Source organism: Myiozetetes cayanensis, unplaced genomic scaffold (assembly GCF_022539395.1).
Source record: "Myiozetetes cayanensis isolate MyiCay16 unplaced genomic scaffold, myiCay2020 scf100, whole genome shotgun sequence".
Lineage (NCBI taxonomy): Eukaryota > Metazoa > Chordata > Aves > Passeriformes > Tyrannidae > Myiozetetes > Myiozetetes cayanensis.
In genome coordinates, this window is record NW_026086606.1 from 92,258 (window position 1) to 111,960 (window position 19,703).

The 19,703-nt window shown below is 62.5% G+C and overlaps 3 protein-coding genes across 3 annotated transcripts; 2 read left to right on the forward strand and 1 right to left on the reverse strand.

The window, feature by feature from the left end:
* The first annotated feature begins 720 nt into the window (after nt 1–720).
* SLC2A4 (solute carrier family 2 member 4) lies at nt 721–7,470 on the forward strand. The gene is given in 12 exon segments (XM_050305850.1): nt 721–759; nt 1,554–1,679; nt 2,034–2,088; nt 2,091–2,190; nt 2,665–2,789; nt 3,246–3,361; nt 4,258–4,417; nt 4,695–4,876; nt 5,449–5,553; nt 6,056–6,151; nt 6,489–6,692; nt 6,965–7,470. Coding segments are annotated over 12 exon segments (1,515 nt in total). The 3' UTR covers nt 7,172–7,470.
* Nucleotides 7,471–8,933: 1,463 nt separating this feature from the next.
* Nucleotides 8,934–13,976, forward strand: EIF5A (eukaryotic translation initiation factor 5A). Its single transcript, XM_050305865.1, has 6 exons — nt 8,934–9,023; nt 11,343–11,514; nt 12,181–12,285; nt 12,544–12,675; nt 13,009–13,076; nt 13,586–13,976. The coding sequence occupies exons 2-5, from the start codon at nt 11,350–11,352 to the stop codon at nt 13,069–13,071; spliced, it is 465 nt and encodes a 154-aa protein (XP_050161822.1). The 5' UTR covers nt 8,934–9,023; nt 11,343–11,349; the 3' UTR covers nt 13,072–13,076; nt 13,586–13,976.
* A 73-nt stretch (nt 13,977–14,049) lies between these two features.
* GPS2 (G protein pathway suppressor 2) lies at nt 14,050–19,460 on the reverse strand. The gene is given in 12 exon segments (XM_050305851.1): nt 14,050–14,106; nt 14,219–14,298; nt 14,699–14,783; nt 15,235–15,314; nt 15,482–15,574; nt 15,872–15,915; nt 15,917–16,032; nt 16,383–16,459; nt 16,734–16,810; nt 17,441–17,553; nt 18,235–18,344; nt 19,197–19,460. Coding segments are annotated over 12 exon segments (1,026 nt in total). The 5' UTR covers nt 19,291–19,460.
* Nucleotides 19,461–19,703: the final 243 nt, after the last annotated feature.

Genomic DNA, 19,703 nt, shown 5'->3' on the forward strand with positions numbered 1-19,703 from the left:
GACCCCCTTAACCCCGACCCACCTTTGACCCCCCAGACCCTCAACGACCCCCTTAACCCCCTGACCCCCTTGGCCCCCTCTTAAACCCCCTGCACCCCTTAACCTCCCACCCCTCTTTGACCATCCACCCCTCCTTTACCCCTGACCCCCGATCGACCCCCTTTAAACTCCCCCACTGACCCTCCCCAGACCCCCAACGACCCCCTTAACTCCCCCGACCCCCTTTTTACTCCCCACCCCATCAACGACCCTCACCAGTGACACCCCCCCAATCCCTGCCAACCCTCCCACTGACCCTCCTGGAGCCCCCCAGATCCCCAGCGTCCCCCCCACTGAGCCCCCTAACCATCGACCCCTCCGGAGACCCCTTCGACTCCAAATTGACCCCCAACTGACGCCCCCCGTCCCCGGCCCCCTTAAACCCCCCGCCTCCCCAAGACCCCCAGCTGACCCTCACAAAATCCCCTCGACCACCACGTGACGCTCCCGGGATCCCCAAAAACCTGCCACCCCCACCACTGAACCCCCACTGACCCCTCTGACCCGAAATTGACCCCCAGCCCCCTGGGATTCCTATATTAACCCTCCGACCCCCTATAATCCCCCTTGGACCCCTCCCAGTCCCATAACTGCCCCCCCACCCCCGGGAATCCCTCCCGGCGGCTGATCACCCCTAAATAGTTAATTACCCCTCTAATTAATTAACTACCACCCCCCCTCATGCCCAGGGGGTTCCAGCAGATCCAGGAGGAGGAGGAGGTACCGGGTGGTGGGGGGGAGGTGCGATTTTGGAGTGTCCTGAGTGAGGGGAGGGGGCGTTTGGGGGCTCGGAGGGTGAGGGGAGGGGTGGGGTATCCGGGACACCCCAAAAGAACCTCGAAACCCTCCCAAAACCCCCAAAAGGCATCCAAACTCCCCCTCTCCCCCCCGCCACTGCATGAGCGCCGCTTTCCCAAAAAAGGGAAATTTTGGGAATCGTGAAGGGGGTGTGAGGGGTTTATGTCGCGATAGTGGTGGTGATAGATCGCCCCTGCCCCCCCCAACGGGAATCCGGCGATCCCGGGGGGGTTCTGGGAGGGGGGAGGGGTGATTTTGAGGGGAGGAGGGGCTTTTCAGGAGGGGAGGGGCTGCTTTGGGGTGGGGAGGGGCCGCCGGGGACACACCTCCCGGGGGCGGGGCGGGGTGTGAGGGGGTGGGAGAGGACGAGCCCCTGTCACACCCCCACCCATTCCCCCACCACACCACCCCCCCTTCTCCAATGCTCCCCTTCTCCCACCCCTAAATAGGACTGACCCCTCCCTCCTCCCCTCCACTCCCCCAGGGTTTTGGGACCCCCACCCACCCATCCCCTCACCCCTTGGGATCTGCCCCATTCCTGACACCCCCATGATCCCCTCGGCCTTCCTGATCCCCCTGACCCCCATGCCCACCCAGGAGGATGAGGGGTTCCCCCTGACCTCCCTTTCCCCGGAGGAGGAGGGTGTACCCCTGACCCCCTGACTGTCCCCGACACCCAGACCCCCTGACCCATCCTGTGCCCCCTCTCTCCCCAGGAGGATGAGGGGCTCCCCACCTCCCCCGTGCCCCTGACCCCCGCCCTGGCTCTGACGGTTTTCGCTGCCTCCCTGAGCTCGCTCGGCTTCGGTTACAACATCGGCGTCATCAACGCCCCCCAGAAGGTACTGGGGGGGGGCCAAAATTTGCAGGGGGGACAAAAATTTGGAGGGGGGGAACCCAGAAACCCCTGGGGAGGCCCCAAATCTTGGGGATGTGGGGGGACAAAACCCAGAGGGGATCCTAGAAATGGGGGATGACCAAAAATTCGGGGTGGGGGGACCTAAATCTCACTGCCAAAAGTGAGTCCCGGAGGGGGTCCCTGGGTGGGATTTTCCCCCCCATAAAGGGTCTCTATGTTGGGGAGGTTTGGGGGGGGATTTGGGATCCCCCTGAAACGATTCCCTGAGGGGGTTTCCATTTGAATCCCCCTGCCCAAACTGTTCCCTGAGGGGGTCCTCGTCCGGTGCCCCCCCCAGGTGCTGGAGGCCGAGTACAACGCGACGTGGGCGCAGCGTTGGGGTCCCCCGACCCCGGCACCATCTCCCTGCTCTGGGCCCTGTCGGTCGCCATCTTCTCCGTGGGGGGGATGGGCACGGCCCTGGCCGGGGGGGCCCTCGCTGACCGCCTTGGCAGGTGGGGGAGGGGCCGGGGGAGAGTTTGGGGCAGCTGAGGGGCAGAGGTCAAGGGGGAGGGGCAAAGGGGGAGGTGGTTTGGAGTGCAGTGGGGGAAGAAAAGGGGGTGTTGAGGGAGTTTTGGGGGAGGAGCTTAATGGGGAGTGGTCGAGGAGGGATGGGGAGTGGAGGGGAGGGGCGGGGTTTAAATGGGAGGGGCTGGGGGCTTTAATGGGAGGAGGAGTCATGGAGGGACAAAGGGGTGTGGCTCCAAGAGGAGGGGCCACCAATGGGGCGAGGCTTCTGGGGGCGTGAGTTTTTTGGGGAGGGGCCAGAAATAGGCATGGTTTATTTTGGTGGGACTTCTTGGGGCGTGGTCACGGGAAGGCAGGTGTGGCCAATGGGTGGGTGTGATCTCAGAAGGGGGTGTGGTCACACAATAAGAGGAGTGTGGTCACCACTCCTTGGCCCCACCCCTTCCTTTCCCCCGCCCCAGGAAAGGAGCCCTATTGGCCACCAACAGCCTGGCCGTGGTGGGCGGGGCCCTGATGGGCGGGGCCAAGCTGGGCCCCACCTACATCCTCGTCATCATTGGTCGCCTCATCGTGGGGGCCTACTCAGGTACCACCCACCTGGGGGAGGGTCCTTTGGGGGGAGTGGTCTGGTGAAGAGGGTGTGGTTTTGGTCAAAGGGGCGTGGTCTGGTAAGAGGAGGTGTGGTCTGGACCATGGGGGCATGTGGTCTGATGGGCGTGTTCTGGGTGGAGAGGGTGTGGTCGCACACTGAGGGGCTTGGTCTGAATCAGAGGGGTGTGGTCTGCTGCAAAGGGGGCGTGGTCTGCACCAAGAGGGGTTGTGGGGTCATGGTCTGGAGCAAAATGGGCGTGGTCTGGTCCGAGGGGGCGTGGTCAGGCAGGGAAGGGAGGTATAGTCTGGGCCATGGAGGTCGTCTGAACAACATGGGTGTGTGGCTTGCACCGCATGGGCACGGCCCAGAGCAAAGTGGGCGCGCTCTGAGGTGGAGGGGGCACGGCCACGCGGTGAAAAAGGGCGTGTCCCGCCATGATCCCCCCTGCAGGGCTGGTGTCGGTGCTGGTGCCTCTGTACGTGGGGGAAGTGGCTCCGCTGCGGCTCCGGGGGGCGCTGGGGACCCTCCACCAGCTCGGCATCGTCATCGGCATCCTGGGGGCACAGGTGGGCAGGGCCTGCGCGGGTGGGATCCGCGAGGGCAGGGCCTGCGTGGGAGTGGTGTGATAGGGCGTGGCTCTATGGGGGAGGGGTCATGGGCGGGGGCCTGGGGACCCTCCCTCAGCTCGGGAGGAACACCCAGGGGTGCAGGGGGCGGGACCTGGAGGGGAGAGAGCTTGGGGGGCGGGACATGAGGGGAGGGGTCAGTGGGGTCCTAGGTGGGATCATCATCGGTAACCTGGGGGCGCAGGTGTGCGTGGCCAGAAGGGGAGGGGGCGTGGGCTAAAGTGGCAGGGTCATTAGGGGAGGAGTCCACGGGGGCGAGGCCTGAGGGGGAGGAGTTTGATGGGGGGGCTGTCCGGGAGGCCAAGAGGGGTCACAGGGGGGGGGGGGTCACAATGTGGCCCTAAATCCTGCCATAGGTGATGTCATTTTGCGACAAACTGGCCCCAAATCGCGACATTTCACTTTGTGGGGCCACAGCGCCCCCTTGCGGCTGCACATCGTGACATGTCATGACATACTGTGGCCTCGAGTGGGATTTAGGGGGTCCTGGGGCGGGATTTGAGGGTCTCGTGGGCCTGGCCTGTCACCATACAGCCCCTCATGTCACGATATAATCTCACGTCATGATATAACCCCATGTCATAATACAACCTCTCACATTGCGATAGAGGCTTTCATGTAATGATACAACTTCGCATGCACGATATAACACCTCATGTCCTGATACAGCCATGATCTAGCCCCAAACCCGCGATCTGTGACGTCACATAGCAATAACCCTGCCCCCCATATGGCGACACGTCGCCCTTTTTGGTCCCATATCGCCCCCCTATCGCGCGATATCACACGATATCGTGGTCTATCGCGACATGTGGTGCTCCCCCCCTGCCCCGCAGGTGCTGGGGCTGCGGGCGCTGCTGGGGACGCCGACGGCGTGGCCGGCGCTGCTGGGGGCGGGGCTGGTGCCGGCGGCGCTGCAGCTGCTGCTGCTGCCGCTGTGCCCCGAGAGCCCCCGGTTCCTCCTGGCGCGGGGGCAACACGGCCGCGCCCGCCGCGGTGAGTGACCCTCCCCCCATCCCCCACCCCCCCCGGGGCTGCCTCCCAGTCCTCCATCTCCTTCCTCCTCCTCTTCCTCCCCTCCCTCCCCCTCCATCCTCTTCATCCTCCTCCCCTCCCCCCTTTGCCTTCCTCCCCCTCACTGATCCCTCTTCTTCCTCCTCTCCATCCCCCTCCTCCTCCCCGTCCTCTCCTTCCTCCTTGCCTTTCTCCCCTTCCTCCCCTTCCTCCCTCGCCCTCCTCCTCCTCACCCTCGCCCCTCTTGCCCCCCGCCCAGGCCTGTCCCGATTGGCCGGCCCGGCGGCGGAGGCGGGGCTGGCGGCGCTGGAGGCGGAGCTCGGGCGAGGCTCCGCCCCCCGGGTGGGGCTGTGGGAGCTGGTTCGGAGCCGGCGGTTCCGGCAGCCGCTCGTGGTGACGGTGGGGATGCAGCTGGCCCAGCAGCTCTCGGGCATCAACGCGGTAACGTTTGAGGAATTCAGGGGGGAAAGGGGCGGGGTTTGGGGAAAAGGGGCGGGGCCTGAAGGGAAAGGGGAGGGTTAAAGGGAAGGGGCGGGGATTAAAGGGGGGTGGGGCCATGATATTCCTCCCCCCTCGGGATGCAGCGGGTGCAGCAATTTTGGGGAATTAATGGGGCAAGGAGGCGGGGTTTGGGGGAAATGGGTGCGGCTTAAACGGAACAGGATGGGGAGTAAAGAGGAGGAGCAAAAAGTGGACAGACCTAAAGGGGCAGGGCCCAGAGAGGAGGAGCATAAAAGAGAGTGACCTGAGTGTGAAATGCCTAAAGGGGAGGAGCTTAAAGGGGCGTGGGCTGAGGAGGAGGGGCCTGATTAGGCAGAGCCTCAATGGGTGGAGCCTAGAAGGGAGTGGCCCGAAGGGGAGGGGCCAAAACAGGTGTGGCCTCAAGGGTGTGGCCTGGGTTGGGCCAACAGGGAATGAGGGTGGGTAGAGGAATGGGCGGGGCTTAACAGGGTGTGGCTCAAGGGGGAGGGAGAGTGTCCCAAGGCCAACTATGCCCCCCCTCCCCCCCGCAGATCTTCTATTACTCGACATCGATCTTCGAGGCTGGGGGGCTGCGGGACCCCACCCTGGGCACCATCGGCACCGGTGTCGTCAATGTGGCTGCCACCGCCCTGTCGGTGAGGGACACGCCCAGGGGGAGGGGACAGGGATGGGGACACACCCAGGGGGAGGGGACATGGATAGGGACACACCCAGGAGGAGGGAACACAGCTAGGGACACGCCCAGGGGTGGGCTCTGGGGGCATGGTCTTGTTGGGCAGAGTCTAAAGGTGTGTGGGGTCAGGGGGGCGTGGTCTTATTGGCGGGTGCGGTCTCAACGTAGGCGTGGTCTTACTGGCAGGTGAGGTCTGGGTGGGTGTGGTGTCTCATTGGTGGGCGGGGTGTAAAGGTGGGTGTGCTCTCACTGGTGGGCTTGGTCTCATGGGGGCGGGGGTCTCACCATGGGTAGAGTTGGATGTGTGGGTGGGGCCCTGAGCGTGGGATCACTTGGGGTGGGGTCTCCACCAGGGATGGGGTCTCACCTTGGAGGGGAAGGGGTCCCGATCGACCATGTCCGTCAGTGGGTGTGGCCAGTGAGTGGGCGTGTCCCTGGCTGAAGCCCCACCCCCATCCCCACAGGTGGTGCTGGTGGAGCGGGCGGGGCGCCGGATCCTGCAACTGGTAGGGCTGCTGGGGATGATGGGCTGTGCTGGGACCCTCGGAGTGGCCCTCAAGGTGAGATTGGGGACCCCCAAAAACGCCCTGAACCCCCCCCCCCCAAATCCTCACAGATCTCTCAAACCCACCCAAATCCCCCCATTTCCCCCCCTCCCCACTGCCCTATCGCTGATCTTTTTGGGGTTCTGCCCCTGACCGGAATTTTGGGGGTGTGCTCCCCCCACCCCCCCTTTCCGAGCTGGGGCGTCCCTTTGTGGGGGGGGCCTCAACACCCCGAGCCCCCATTTCCCCCTTCCATCCCCCAAAACACCCCTCGTTACCCTCTCTATTCCCCCTGACGTGTGATTTTGGGGGTCTCCCCCTTGACCGAAATTTCGGGCTGTCCCCCCCGCAGCTGGGGGGCCCCGCATGGGGGGGCGTGGCCTTGGCAGCCGCCCTGGCCTTCGTGGCTTTCTTCGCGGTGGGTCCGGGCCCCCTGCCCTGGTTCGTAGGGGCCGAGCTGTTCCCCCCTGGCCCCCGGGGGGCCGCCCTGGGACTCGCCAGCCTCGTCAACTGGGGCAGCAACACAGCCGTGGCCATGGCCTTCCCCCCCCTGCAGGTCAGCGGGGACAGGGGTTTGGGGGGTTTGGGGTGGGTGGGATGGTTTGGGGGTTAGGGGCGGTTATGGCTTCCTATTTCCCGGAGGTGTCTGGGACAGGGGGGTACTGGGGGGGTTTTAGGGAGTTTGGGGGGAGTTCAGGGGGAGTTTGGAGGCTCCAGGGGGGTGAGTTTGGGGGCTTTTGGGGGCCTTTTGGGGGGCTCTGGGAGGGTTTTAGGGAACTTTGGTGGGGGGTAGTTCTCTGACACCACCCCTCCTGCCCCTCCCCCCAGCGCGCGCTGGGCCCTCTCGTGTTCCTCCTTTTTGGGGGGGTCCTGGGGGGCTTCGCGCTCTTCACCTTCCTGCTGCTGCCGGAGACCCGCGGCCGCCCCTTCCCCGGGGGCGGGGGCGGGACCCCCCTGCCCGGTCCCCCAGCTCTGCTCGACCCCCCCGAGAAGGACACGGAGCTGCAGTGCCTCGCCCCACCCGACGACCCCTGAGCCGCCACCCCCCAAAAAACCCGGATGGTCCCCCCCAAACTTCAGGGAAAAAAAAAAAACCTTCCCCCCCCACCCCCCGAGTCCATTTACGGGTGGCTCTCCTCCCAGTTTTGGGGGGTTTCATCTCCATTTCAGGGGTTTCCCACTGATTTTAGGGGTCTTCACCCCCATTTTGGGTGGATCCCCCCTAGTTTTGGGGGTCTCACACTGATTTTGTGGGTCTTCACCCTCATTTTAGGTTTATCTACTCTTGATTTTGGGGGGTTTCAACACGATTTTGGGTGGATCCTCCCCAATTTTGGGTCAAATCATGGGACTGATTTTGGGGGTCTTGACCCTGATTTTTGGGGTCTCACACTGGTTTTGGGGGTCTCACGCTGATTTTGGGTGGATCCCCCGATTTTGGGAGTCTCACATTGGTTTTCGGTTGATTCCCACTGATTTTGGGGTCTCCACCCTGATTCTGGGGGGGGTTCAGCCCGATTTTGGGGTGTTTCCCCCAATTTTGGGGGTTTCTCCATGATTCTGGGGGTCTCCACTCCCATTTTGAGTGGATCTCCCCTGATTTTGGGGGTCTCCGCTCCAGTTTTGTGATTCCCCACCCTGATTTGGGGGATCTCCCCTTGATTTTGGGTGTTTCCCCCCCTTCAGTGTTTTTTAGGGGGTCACTGAGGGGTTTGGGGACCCCCCTGAGTGGAGGGGGGGGAGGGCTTTTGGGACCCCCAAACTGTAAATAAAAACTGAGGACAAACCTGAGCCCGACCGACCTTTAATTTGGGGGGCGGGGGGTCCCCAAACCACGGGGATGTCCCCAAAATCAGGGGACCTTCAATTTGGGTGAAGGGGCCCAAAATCAAAAGAGGGGGTCCACAAAATTACTCTCCGTGTCACCTAGGGGGGAGGGGGAAGCGCTAAGGGGGATTTGGGGGCCCCCCCCCTCCAAAATCTGGGGGAAGCTTTGGGGGACACGCCCCCACAAAAAAAGTTGGGGTCTTGGGAGTCTCCAAGGGGGTCCTGGGGGACCCGAGGGGGTTTTGGGGCCCTCCCGACGGAGGGGGCTGAGGCCACGCCCCCTTGGGTAAATCCACGCCCCCTCTCTTTCGCCATTGGCCGCTCCGCGCCGGGGCGGGCGCTGATTGACTGAGCCCCTCGTGGCGCGCACGTGGGCGGGGGCGCATGCGCGGGAGGCGACCCAGCTCCTCCCCCTATCACGCGGCGTCACGCTCTTGCGTGCTTCTGCATAAGTTTGCCCAAAACGAGACCCCCGGAAGGGGGATGAGCGTCATCAAGCCGATCTGCCTAATACGGCGTTGCCGTGGAAAGCAACCCCTCCCCAAAAGCCTCGGGGGGGGGAGTTCCCCACTCACGCGCCGCGTGCTGCAAATCTCGCGAGACTTCTTCGCGCGGGCGTGGCGCTCCGCGCGGGAGCGCTCCGAACTCTCGTGAGACTTCATCACATCACCGCCTTGCTGAGCTCTCCAAACCTCGCGAGACTTCGCCGCGTCGCCGTGTGGCTGCCGCTGAGCGCTCCAAACCACGCGAGACTCCGCAGCGGCTTTTACACGGTAGCGCTTTTAAATCTCGCGAGACCGCGCGGGCACCTCGGCGGTCGGACCCTTTAATCTCGCGAGATTTCCCCCGAGTAGGCTCAAACCGCACCCCTCCAGGGTGGAGGGGGCGCCGCGCGCAGGCGCGCTCCCCTCTCTCCCGCGCCCCTCCCCTCGCTGCGCATGCGCCGGGCCGAGTAGGGAGCAGGCCCCGCCCGTGCCGGGGCGGCGGCGCATGCGCAGCGCGGCGCGGGGGGTGCGGCAGCTCGGGCTCGGCGGCGGTTCGGGGCGCGGGGATCGCGGCGGTGAGTGCGGGACACCCGGCGGGCGCGGGGGGCGAGCCCGGCGGGCAGAAGGAGCGGCGGGAGGGGTCCCAGGGCGGGCGCGGAGGAGGGGGGAGGGCAGGCGGAGCGAGAGGCCTCCACACCCCGCCCAGCGCTAGGCCGCGAGCGCGGCCCGGGCCGCGTGGCCCCGGGGGGGGGGAAGGAAAGGGAAGGGGGGGACCCCCCGAATTAGAAAGCGGGCGGAGGGCCTGGTAAGGGATAGGGAGAGCCCCTCCCGCTCTGCGTGTGTGTTTGTCCCTTCTCGGTACAAGAAACAGGGAGGAACCCCCTTAATGGAGGGGAAGTGGGGGGATTATGAGGATTACAGAGGACCCCCCTAATGGGGGAAGGGGTATAAGAATTAGGGGGGAACCCCCCCAATATAAGGGACAGGGGACGCCCCCAAATAAGGGATAGGGCGCCCCCCCCCGATATGGAATAGGGGACCCCGCCGCTATAAGGGGTAGGGGAGACCCCCTCGTATAAGGGAGGGGGATCCCCTTTATAAGGAATTGGAGGGGGGGCACTCTCCAAATAAGGAAAAATGGATCTGTGTAATAAAAGATTTTGAAAACCTCTCCTTTACATAAAGGTTTATGGGGACACCCCCCCCCACCACAATTTAGGAAAAGAGAAATTGGAGGGGGACACACACCCCTTACTGTCCATATAAGGAATGGAGGGGACCCTTCCCATATATAAAGAATGAGGGGGGGGATCCCCTCCATAGAAGAAAATGGGGGTCACCCCCCCCCTTTCCCAAGGAGGAGTGGGGGGACCCCTCTTCTTATAAGGACTGGGGTCTTTCCTGTCTAGGGAATTGGGGACCCCCAAATGAGGGAGAAGGGGGATTCCCTCCCCTCTGAGTAAATGGAATGCCCCCATAAGGATTAGTGGGGACCTCCCCCAGAAAGGGAATAAGGGGGACCCCCCCAAAGTCTTTATAAAAGGAAGGGGTGTCCCTTAAATAAGAAATTAAAGGGCAGCTCTCCCCTCATGTCAGGAATGTGAGAATCCCCCCTCCCCCCATTCCGTCTGGGACCCCACCCCAGATAAGGAATTGGGGGACCCCACCCCCATAAGGAATGGGGGCACCCCTCGTAACCAATATGGGGGACCCCCCCCCAGTATAAAGATAGAGGGTCCCCCTTAAAAGGAATAGGGGGATCCCCATAAATAAGGAATAGGGGGGGAACCCCCCAGTTCTCCATATAAGGAATGGGGAGACCCCTTCCCATTAAAGGAAGGGGGCTCTCTATATAAGGAATAGGGGAAGCCCCCCATATGGGGAAGGGGGATCCCCTCCCATCTAAGGAATTAAGGGAGAACCCCCAATTTTGTATATAAGGAATGGGGGGACTCCTCCCCATAAATAAGGAATGGGGGACCCCCCCCCATATGAGGAAGAGAGGGGGGAGCCCCAACTCGCCAGATAAACATTTGGGGACCCCCCTCCTCCAGGATTCCCCCTGACACCTCCCACTTTGGGGGTCTCCTGTTCCCATTTTGTGGTCCCCCTCACCCTCCTCAACACCTCCCACGTTTTGGGGTCCCCCAAACCACCCTTTTTTGGGTGTCTTCAGCCTTGGTGAAGTCCCTTTCCCAGTGTCCCCAAACCCCTTTCAGGGCTTCCTCCTCCTCCGACCCCCGTTTCTGGGGCTCCCTGTTCCCATTTGGGGTCCCCCTCACCCCCCTCAACACTTCCCATGTTTTGGGGTCCCCCATACCCCCCATTTTTGGGTTTTTCAGCCCCTTTTTGGGGTTTTCAGCCCCAATGATGTCCCTCTCCCGGTGTCCCCAAATTCCTTTCCCAGTGTCCCCAAACCCCTTTTAGAGCTTCCCCCTCACCCTGAGCCCCCATTTTTGGAGTTCCCTATTCCCATTTTGGGGTCCCCTGACTCTCTCCGACCCTCCCCTTTTTTGGGATGCCGCCTGATGCCCCATTTTTGGGGATTTTTCCTCTCAGACAGTTGAGGGACGATGGCATGGATGTGGAACTGGGTGACCCGGGGAGCCTTGGTCATGTTCCCCATCACCCCTTTTGGGGTTCTGCTGCCCCAGGGGTGCCCCCCACCCCCATAACTCCATAATTTAGGGGTTCCTGACCCTCTAACCCCCATTTTTGGGGATTTTTTCCCTCAGACAATGGAGGGCCAACAACCAGCCCTTGGAGCCGGGGACCTGTGGGGGCCTCGACCACGTTCCCCATCACCCCTTTTGGGGTCTCTCCACCCCTACAACTCCCCGATTTAGGGGTTGCTGACCCCCTGCCCCCTTTTTTTTTGGGGTTTCTCCCCCCAGAGAGGCGATGGCCGACGACCTGGACTTCGAGACGGGGGACGCGGGGGCCTCGGCCACGTTCCCCATGCAGTGCTCGGCCCTGCGCAAGAACGGCTTCGTGGTGCTCAAGGGCCGCCCCTGCAAGATCGTGGAGATGAGCACCTCCAAAACGGGCAAGCACGGCCATGCCAAGGTACCCACACACCCCAAATGTCCCAAATGTACCCCAAAATATCCCAAATGTACCCCAAAATATCCCAAATGTGCCCCAAAACATCCCCTGAGCAACCGCGGCCCTGCAGAGACACACACAGCCCATCCTGGAGCCTGCCCTGGGCTCTGAGCCCACCCCAAACACCTCCAAAACGGGCAAGCACGGCCATGCCAAGGTACCCACACACCCCAAAATGTCCTAAAATAGCCCAAATGTATCCCAAAATATCCCCTGAGCCATCACGGCCCTGCAGAGACACACACAGCCCATCCCGGAGCCTGCCCTGGGCTCTGAGCTCACCCCAGGCAGCCCCAGAATGGGCAAACACAGCTGTGCCAAGGTACCCAGAGACCCTTAAAGATCCTAAAATAGCCCAAATGTGCCCCAAAATATCCCAAATATGCCGGAGAATAATCCCCTGAGCAACCACAGCCCCAGAATGTCCCACAAGTGCCCCAAAATACCCCAGAATGTCTCAGATGTGCCCCGGAATATCCCAGTGCCCCCCCAGTGCTCCCAGTAAAACCCTCCTGGTGCCCTCCCAGTAATCCCAGTACAGGCCCCCCCCGGCCTTCCCAGTGCTTCCAGTAAACCAAGTATAGTCTTCCCAGTGCTCCCAGTAAGCCCAGTTCCCTCCCACCCCAGGTTCACCTCGTGGGCATCGACATCTTCACGGGCAAGAAATACGAGGACATTTGTCCTTCCACCCACAACATGGACGTGCCCAACATCAAACGCAACGACTTCCAGGTGAGGGACCCCCGGGGGAGACCTCCCAGGTGAGGGGACCCCCCAGGTAAACATGGTCTCACCTGTCCCCACCTGTGCAGCTGATCAGGATGCAGGACAGGTACCTGGGGGTTGTTTGGGGGTTGTTTGGGGTTCCCTGGTCTCACTTGTCTCTCCTGTGCAGCTGATCAGGATCCAGGACGGGGTACCTGGGGGTTGTTTGGGGTTCCCTGGGAGTTGTTTGGGGTTACCTGGTCTCACTTGTCTCCCCTGTTGCAGCTGATCGGGATCCAGGATGGGTACCTGTCGCTGCTCCAGGACAGCGGGGAGGTGAGGGAGGACCTGCGGCTGCCGGAGGGGGAGCTGGGCCGGGAGATCGAGCAGAAATACGACTGTGGAGAGGAGATCCTGGTACTGGGGGCACTGGGGGGGTGATGGGGGCACTGGGAGGGGTTGTGGGAGCACTGAGAGGGATTGGGGGGTTATGGGGGCAGTGGGTGGGGTTATGGAGGCACTGGGAGGAGTCTGGGGGGGGTAAATGGAGGCAGTGGGAGGAGACTTGGGAGGGTTATGGGGGCACTGGGAGGGACTGGGACGGACAGGCTGGGAAGGGTTAGGGGGGCACTGGGAGGGATTGGGGGTGGGGAGGAATCCTGGTACTGGGGAAGGACTGGGGGGCACTGGGGTCCCTGGGGTGGTGCTGGGGGTGCTGCCCCAGAGTCCCCCTGTGTGTGTCCCCCCCAGATCACGGTGCTCTCGGCCATGACCGAAGAAGCCGCTGTCGCCATCAAAGCCATGGCCAAATAGGGCAGGTGGGGGATGAGACCGCGGCTGGGGGGGTGGGGCCTGGGACAAAAGGGGCGGGCCCATGTCCAACTACGGGGGGTGGGGGCAGAGCCATGGCCAAAGAGGCAGATAAGGGTGGGATCAGTTAGTGGGGTGGGGCTGGGACCAAATATGGCAGGTGGGGGTGGGATCAGGATTGGGGGTGGGGCCATGGCCCAATATGGCAAGTGGGGGCAGGGCCAGGACCAAGAAAGGGCAGCTGGGGGTGGAGCCGTTCTGAGGGGTCCCCACTGTGGTTCTGGTAGCTTTTTCTGAGTCTGGGGTCCCCATTTTGGGTCATGGGGAGGTCTCTCTGGGAATGGGGTCCCCTGTATGAGCGTGGGGTACTCTCTTTGAGTCTTGGGGGCTCTCTGTGGGTCTGGAAGGGTTGTTCTGGGTTTGGGGTCCCCACTTTAAGTCTGAGGGTCTTTGGGGGGTTATTTGGGGTCTGGAGTCCCCACTTTGGGTCCCAGCCCTTCCCTCTCTCTCCCTCCAGGCCGGCGCCGCCGGGGGCCGGGCCGGGCCCCCCCCAACTGCAACTGCGGGGTAGGGGGGGTGGGGCGGGGTGACCTTGTGTGTGGGGGGAAAGGGCTTGAGCTCCAGGGTGGGGCTGGAGGGGCCCCCACTCCCTCCTTTTCTCCCCCCCAAAAAAACCGCTCCCCTCCCTCAAAAACCCCACCCCCCACAAAACCCCGCGGTGGGGGGAGGGACACCCCGTAAATGGGGAGGTGGGAAGGGGAAGGGGCTTCCCCAGGCCCCTCCCACACACACACTCGGCCCTTCCCCCCTCCTGGCCCCGCCCCCCTCATTGGGGCTTCGCCGGATCGGAAATGAAATAAATAATTAAAAAAAAACAAAAACAAAAACAAAAATCAATTAAAAGTAAATGTTGCGTTTATTGGGGGGAGGGGAGATAGGCATGACATCATCCAGGCGGTGCTGACATCATCGCTGATGTCATCACTTGTGGTAGAAGCGCTGGCCCTGCCCGTGGGGCAGGAAGGGGCCGTGCCGGGCCTGAAGGGGGGAAGGGCGTGTGGGGGAGGGGTAGAGAGGCCTCCCCTTCCCCCACTCTTAAAAGGGGGCTTGGAGGGTGGAGGGGAGGGGCAGGGTGGGGAGGGTGACTCACGTGGGAGGGGGCGGTTGGGGGCGGCGCCGTGGGGGAAACTGCCGGGGAGGCGGCGAGGGGGGCGGGAAGGGCAGTGCTGGCTGGGGGAGGTAGCTGAGAGGAGGCACACGGTGGTGCCCCTCCCCCACTTTGAACCTCTCCCCCCACTCCAGTCCATCCCAGTCCCCTTCCTAAACCCTCTCCGGTCCCCCCGCACTCCTCCCTCAGTCCCCCACCCCGCTCCATCCCTCATCGCATATCACACACCCCCAAATCTCAACCCCCATTTCCCTCTCACAATCCCACCCTCACTGCCCCCACCCCAACCCATTATCATCCCCTTTTTTGCCCCTCCCCACTTCCCTCTGCCCCTCCTAGTTATTTTCCAAACCCCTCCCACCCAAAACCTTCCCTCCCATTTTACCCATTTTTGCCTCTCACCACCCCTCACCCCAAGCACCCCTCCCCACCCGAAAGCCCCTCCCCTGTGCCCCTCCCCACCCCATTCCCCCAGACCTTGGGGTTGCTCCTGGATGGGGACGGGCAGTTGGGGGCTGGGCAGGAGGGCAGGGCCGGGATGCAGTGCCTGGAGGGGAAGGGTTGGTATGGGAGAGAGATGAGGTGTCAGAAGGGGTCATGGCGACCCCTGTGCCCTTCCCCCACCCATAAACCCCTCTCTGATACCCCCAAATCTTCATTGTCCCCTCCCCCACCCTAAATCACCTCCTCCACCTCATCTCTGCCCCTCTCCCGCCTGCTGATCAGCTTTATCGCCCCTCCCCCCATTCCATCTCCCTCCCCAACTTCTCCAAGTTGCCCCTCCTCCAAAATCCCATCATCCTTCCCCCACCCCCATTTCCCTCACCCCTAGGCCCCCTTTAGTCCCTCCCTCACCCCACTTCCCACCCCTCCCCCTACTCAGCCCCTTCCCCACTCCCACAAATACCCCATTACCCCTGCCCCCTGATCTTTTCTCTCCCCACAACCCCTTTTTCTATTGCCCCTCCCTCATGCCTCTGGCCCCTCCCCGCACTCACAGCATCGCTGAATCCTGATTGGCTGTTGGCATGTTCCAGCTGCTTCTGCAGGGGGAGGGACGAGCTGGGGGGGAGGAACCCTGGGGGGGAAGGGGCAGCACCGTCAGGGGGAAGGGACCCACAAAAATAGGGTGTGGGAGTCCCAAAAGTGGGGAGGGACCCCAAAAAATGGGGGGCATTCAGGTGTGTGTGGGCGTGTCCCAGGTGTGTGTGGGTGTGTCGAGGTGCGCGGTGGGCGTGGCCTCACCTGACTGGGCTGGTGGGAAGTGCCCATGGAGGCCGAAGGCGCCCCCTGGTGGTTGCTGGGGCAGGAACGGCAGCGCCGGGAATGCAGCAGGGGCTGCGGGGGAGGGAGTGGTCAGACCCCCAGTGACCTCCCCAGTACGCCCAGTGAACCCCCCAGTGCTCCCAGTTACTACCAATAACCCCCAGTGTAGCCCCCAGTGCTCCCAGTAACCCCAGTCCACCTCCCAGTCCCAACTACCTCCCAGTCCCCCCCAGTCCCTCCCAGTCTCCCCTACTCTCCATCCAACCCCTCCCAGTCCCTCCCAACCACCCCCAATCACCTCCCAATCCCTCCCAGTGCCCCTCAGTCTCCCCAGTCCCTCCCAGTACCCCCCAGTGCACCCAGTCTCACCCCTCAGCTGTTGGGCCCTCCGTAGCTGGGGCTGCGCGGGGGAGAGGGGGCGGGGCCTGGCTCTGCCCCACGGCGAGTGGGGGTGGGGACCCCTGGCCTCCCCCGAAGGCCGCAGGGTCCCCTCCCCCGCCGAAGGGCGGCTGAGCCCCGAAGTGACGAGGCTGTAATTGAGGGAGGGGGGCCCAAAAAGTTGGGGGAGGTGTGTCTCAGAGATCAGGGACCTCCAGGAACCCCTCAGAGCCCCCACGGACCCCCAGTAGGAAAACCCACCCCCAAAGCCCCCACAAGAACTCATCAGGACCTCCTAGGACTCCCCCACAGCCCTCCTGGGATCCTCAGTAGGGGACCCTCTCAGACCCCTCCCAGAGGCCCTCAAAGCCCCCCAGGACCCTCCAAAACCCCCGGTAGGAAAACCCATCCCCCAATATCCCCCCCAAGGCCCTCAAAGCCCCCACAGACCCCCCAAAGCCCCCAAGAGCCCCCACAACCTCCCAGGCCCCCCCCAACTCACACTGATCACGGGGGGTCCGAACATCTGCTTGGCCCTGTCGGCCCCGATGAGCCCCGAGCGGGGACCCCCTGGGCTGCCTGGGGGTACCTAAAATCACACAGGGACCCCCAGAGCTCTCCCAAATCCCCCCAAATCCCCACTTGGGACCCTCCAAACCCTCCCAGATTCCCCTGAAACCTCCCCAGGACCCCTCAATCCCCCACCCAACTCCCCCCAAACTACCCCAGAACTTTTTAAATCTCCCTAGGACCATCCAAATTTCCCAATACCCCCCAAGCCCCCCTAGAACCTCTCAACTCCCCTCTTGAGACCCCCCATCATCCCTCAAAGGCCCCCAGCCTCCTCCCCCACCTGCCATGCCAAGCAGATGAGCCCCTGGGACCCCCAAACTTTGGGGGTACGCGGCTGCTGTCAGCGTCGTCAGGTCACTGGGGGGAAAAGGAGGGGTTAGGAATCCCCAAAACACCCCCAGGACTGGCCAAACCTCCCTCACACCCCCCACCCCGCTCCCGAGCCCTCAAAGCCCTCAGGACTCCTCAACCTCACCCCTGGACCCCCCAAACTTCCCTTAGATCCCAATAAATCCCCCCCAAATTCCCCCTAGGAACCCCACGCCCCTCTTAAATACCAATAACCCCCCCAGACTCTTCCAGAACCCCCCTAAACCCCTCCAGGGCTCCCCAAGCCCTCCCAAAATCCTACCCAAACCTTTCCAGGACCCCCCAAACTCCCCAGAATCCCCTCCAGGATTCCCCCCAATACACCCAAACCCTTCCAGGACTCCCAGCCCCCTTAAATCCCAATACCCTCCCCCCAATCTCTCCAGGACTCCCCATACCCTCCCAAAATCCCCCCAATCCCCCCTTAAATGTCAATAATCTGCCCCCCAGACCCCTCCAGGATCTCCCAACCCCCTCAAATTCTCCCCAAACCCTTCCAATTCTCCCCAAACCCTCCCAAAATCTCCCCCCTAACTGTTCCAGGACACTCAAGCCCCCCTCCAAATCCCCCCAAACCCTTCCAGGACCCTCTAAACTCCCCCAAAACCCCCCCTCCACCTCTGCTCCTTGCGGCGCCGTTTCTCCTCCTCGTGCAGAACCTTCTTGAGCTGCAGGAAGAGCTGGTGCTTCTCCTCCTGCAGAGCCCCCAACTTCTCCTGCAGCTTCAGCAGCTGCAGTGGGGGGTACGGGTGTCAGGGAGGTGATTTGGGGAGGTTTGGGGTTGGGTTGGAGGGAGATTTTGGGGGTTTCTGGGACTCTAAGAGGGATTTGGGGAGAGTTTGGGGAGTCCTGGGGGGCCTTGGAGCTCCTGGAGAGCATCTTGGAAAAGTTTGTTTGGATCCTGGGGAGTCCTGAGGGATTGGGGGAGGGTTGGAAGAGGTTTGAGGGGGATTTGGAGGAGAGTGGAAGAAGGTTTTGGGGTTTTTTTGGGCTCTAGGGATGTGGGGGAGAGTTTTGGCAGGTCTTGTGGGGTTTATTTGGGTCCTGGGGGGACAAGGAGAGGGTTGGGGTGCATTTTAATGGGACTCGGGGGGGATTTTGAAGGAGATTTTTGACAAGATTTGGGGTGGGGGGAGTTGTTGGGATTTGGGGGGGATTTAGAAGGACATTTCTGACAATTTGAGGATTTTGACAGGATTTTTGGGGGGTTCTGAAGGAGATTTCTGACCAGATTTTTAAGGAGGATTTTGATGGGATTTCAGGGGGAATTTGATGAGATTTTGAGGGGGTTTAGATGGAGATTTTGATGAGGATTGTGATATGATTTTTGGGAGGATTTTGATGGGATTTTGGGGGGGGGTTTAATAGGATTTAGTGGGGGATTGGGGGGTGTTTTGGGGGCTGTGTCCCACCTGCTCCCGGGTCTCCTCCAGGGACATCCTCTCCTCCAGCTCCTTCCTCCGCCGCCGCTCCTGCTCCTCCCGCACCTTCTGCTCCATCATCTTGTCCACCTCCTCCTCCTCTGGAGGGGGGCAGGGCAGTCATCCAGGGGGTCTCAGGAGTCAAAGGGGTCTCAGGGGGTCATGAGGGATCAGGGGGTCACCCGGGGCACGAGACACCTTTACTTTCTCACCTTTATTTTCTCTCTCACCTTCATATTTTTTTTCATTTTCTCTCTCTCATCTTTATTTTCTCTCTTCCCTTGATTTTCTCTTTCCCGTGATTTTCTCTCCCTGTCCCCTCAGCCTCTCCCCGGGGTGACACCTTCCCACTCCACATTTTCCCAGACAATTCCCTATCAATCCCTTCCCTTCACACCCAAACTGCTCCAGAACTGCCCCGGGATACAAACACAGAACTGCAGAACTCAAGAAAATAAAACCACCAGATCTCAGCTTGGGGCCTGCACGGGGAGGGGGGCGGGGTCTGTTGACATGGAGACGCTTTCGGAGGAGGGGGCGTGTTGTTATGGATTCACCGGTGGGCGGAGTCTAAAGCTGGGGGGTGTGGCCTGTTACCGTGGTTATCCGGGGCAAGGGGTGGGACCTGTTGCTATGGAGACACACGGGGAGGAGCCTGTTGCTATGGAGACGCGAAGGGGCGGGGGGGAGTGGGGCCGTGGCCATGGGGGTCCCTGTTTCTATGGAGACATAAGGGGGCACGGCCTGTTGCCATAGAGAGGCCGGGGACCCCCTTCCGGGGTGCGTGGCTTGTGGACACGGTGACCTCAGACGAACTCCCTGAATGAGCGGAGCCCGTTGCCATGGAGACCCCGGGGGCGGACCCCCTCCCTCTCCCGCTGCCTTTTCCGAACCCGCCCTCCCCCACGACCCCCTCCAGGCCTCCTCCCCCCCGACCCCGTTAATGGCCTCACCCTGCCGCTTGCGCTCCCGCTCCACCATGACGTGCCGGTGCAGCGCCCGCGCCATGGCCGAGCTCAGCTTCGGCCGCTCGAGCAGCGCCGGCATCGTGGGGGACGCCGCGGGGGCCGCCGGGACCCCCCCAGGGAGGGCCCCGCTAGCGGCAGAAGGGGAGCGGCCCCCGAGGACCGACGGACGGGCCGAACCACGGAGCGACCGACGGATGGAGCAGCGCTGCGCACTTCCGCTTCCGGGGGCAGGACACGCCCCCACCGCCAGCGCGAACGAGGCTGAACCGCGCCCACAGAGCCGGGAGCGAGGCTGAACCGCCCACAGAGCCGGGAGCGAGGCTGAACCGCCCACAGAGCCGGGAACGAGGCTGAACCGCCCACACTGCCAGGAACGAGGCTGAACCGCGCCCACAGAGCCGGGAGCGAGGCTGAACCGCGCCCACAGAGCCGGGAACGAGGCTGAACCGCCCACAGAGCCGGGAGCGAGGCTGAACCGCGCCCACAGAGCCG

Excerpts from the sequence above, each read along its gene's own strand:
- EIF5A (XM_050305865.1), top strand. The coding sequence starts at position 11,350 with ATGGCCGACGACCTGGACTTCGAGACGGGGGACGCGGGGGCCTCGGCC. Across the intron at positions 11,515-12,180 it reads GCAAGCACGGCCATGCCAAG|GTTCACCTCGTGGGCATCGA; the intron begins GTACCCACACAC and ends CTCCCACCCCAG. Across the intron at positions 12,286-12,543 it reads TCAAACGCAACGACTTCCAG|CTGATCGGGATCCAGGATGG; the intron begins GTGAGGGACCCC and ends CCCCTGTTGCAG.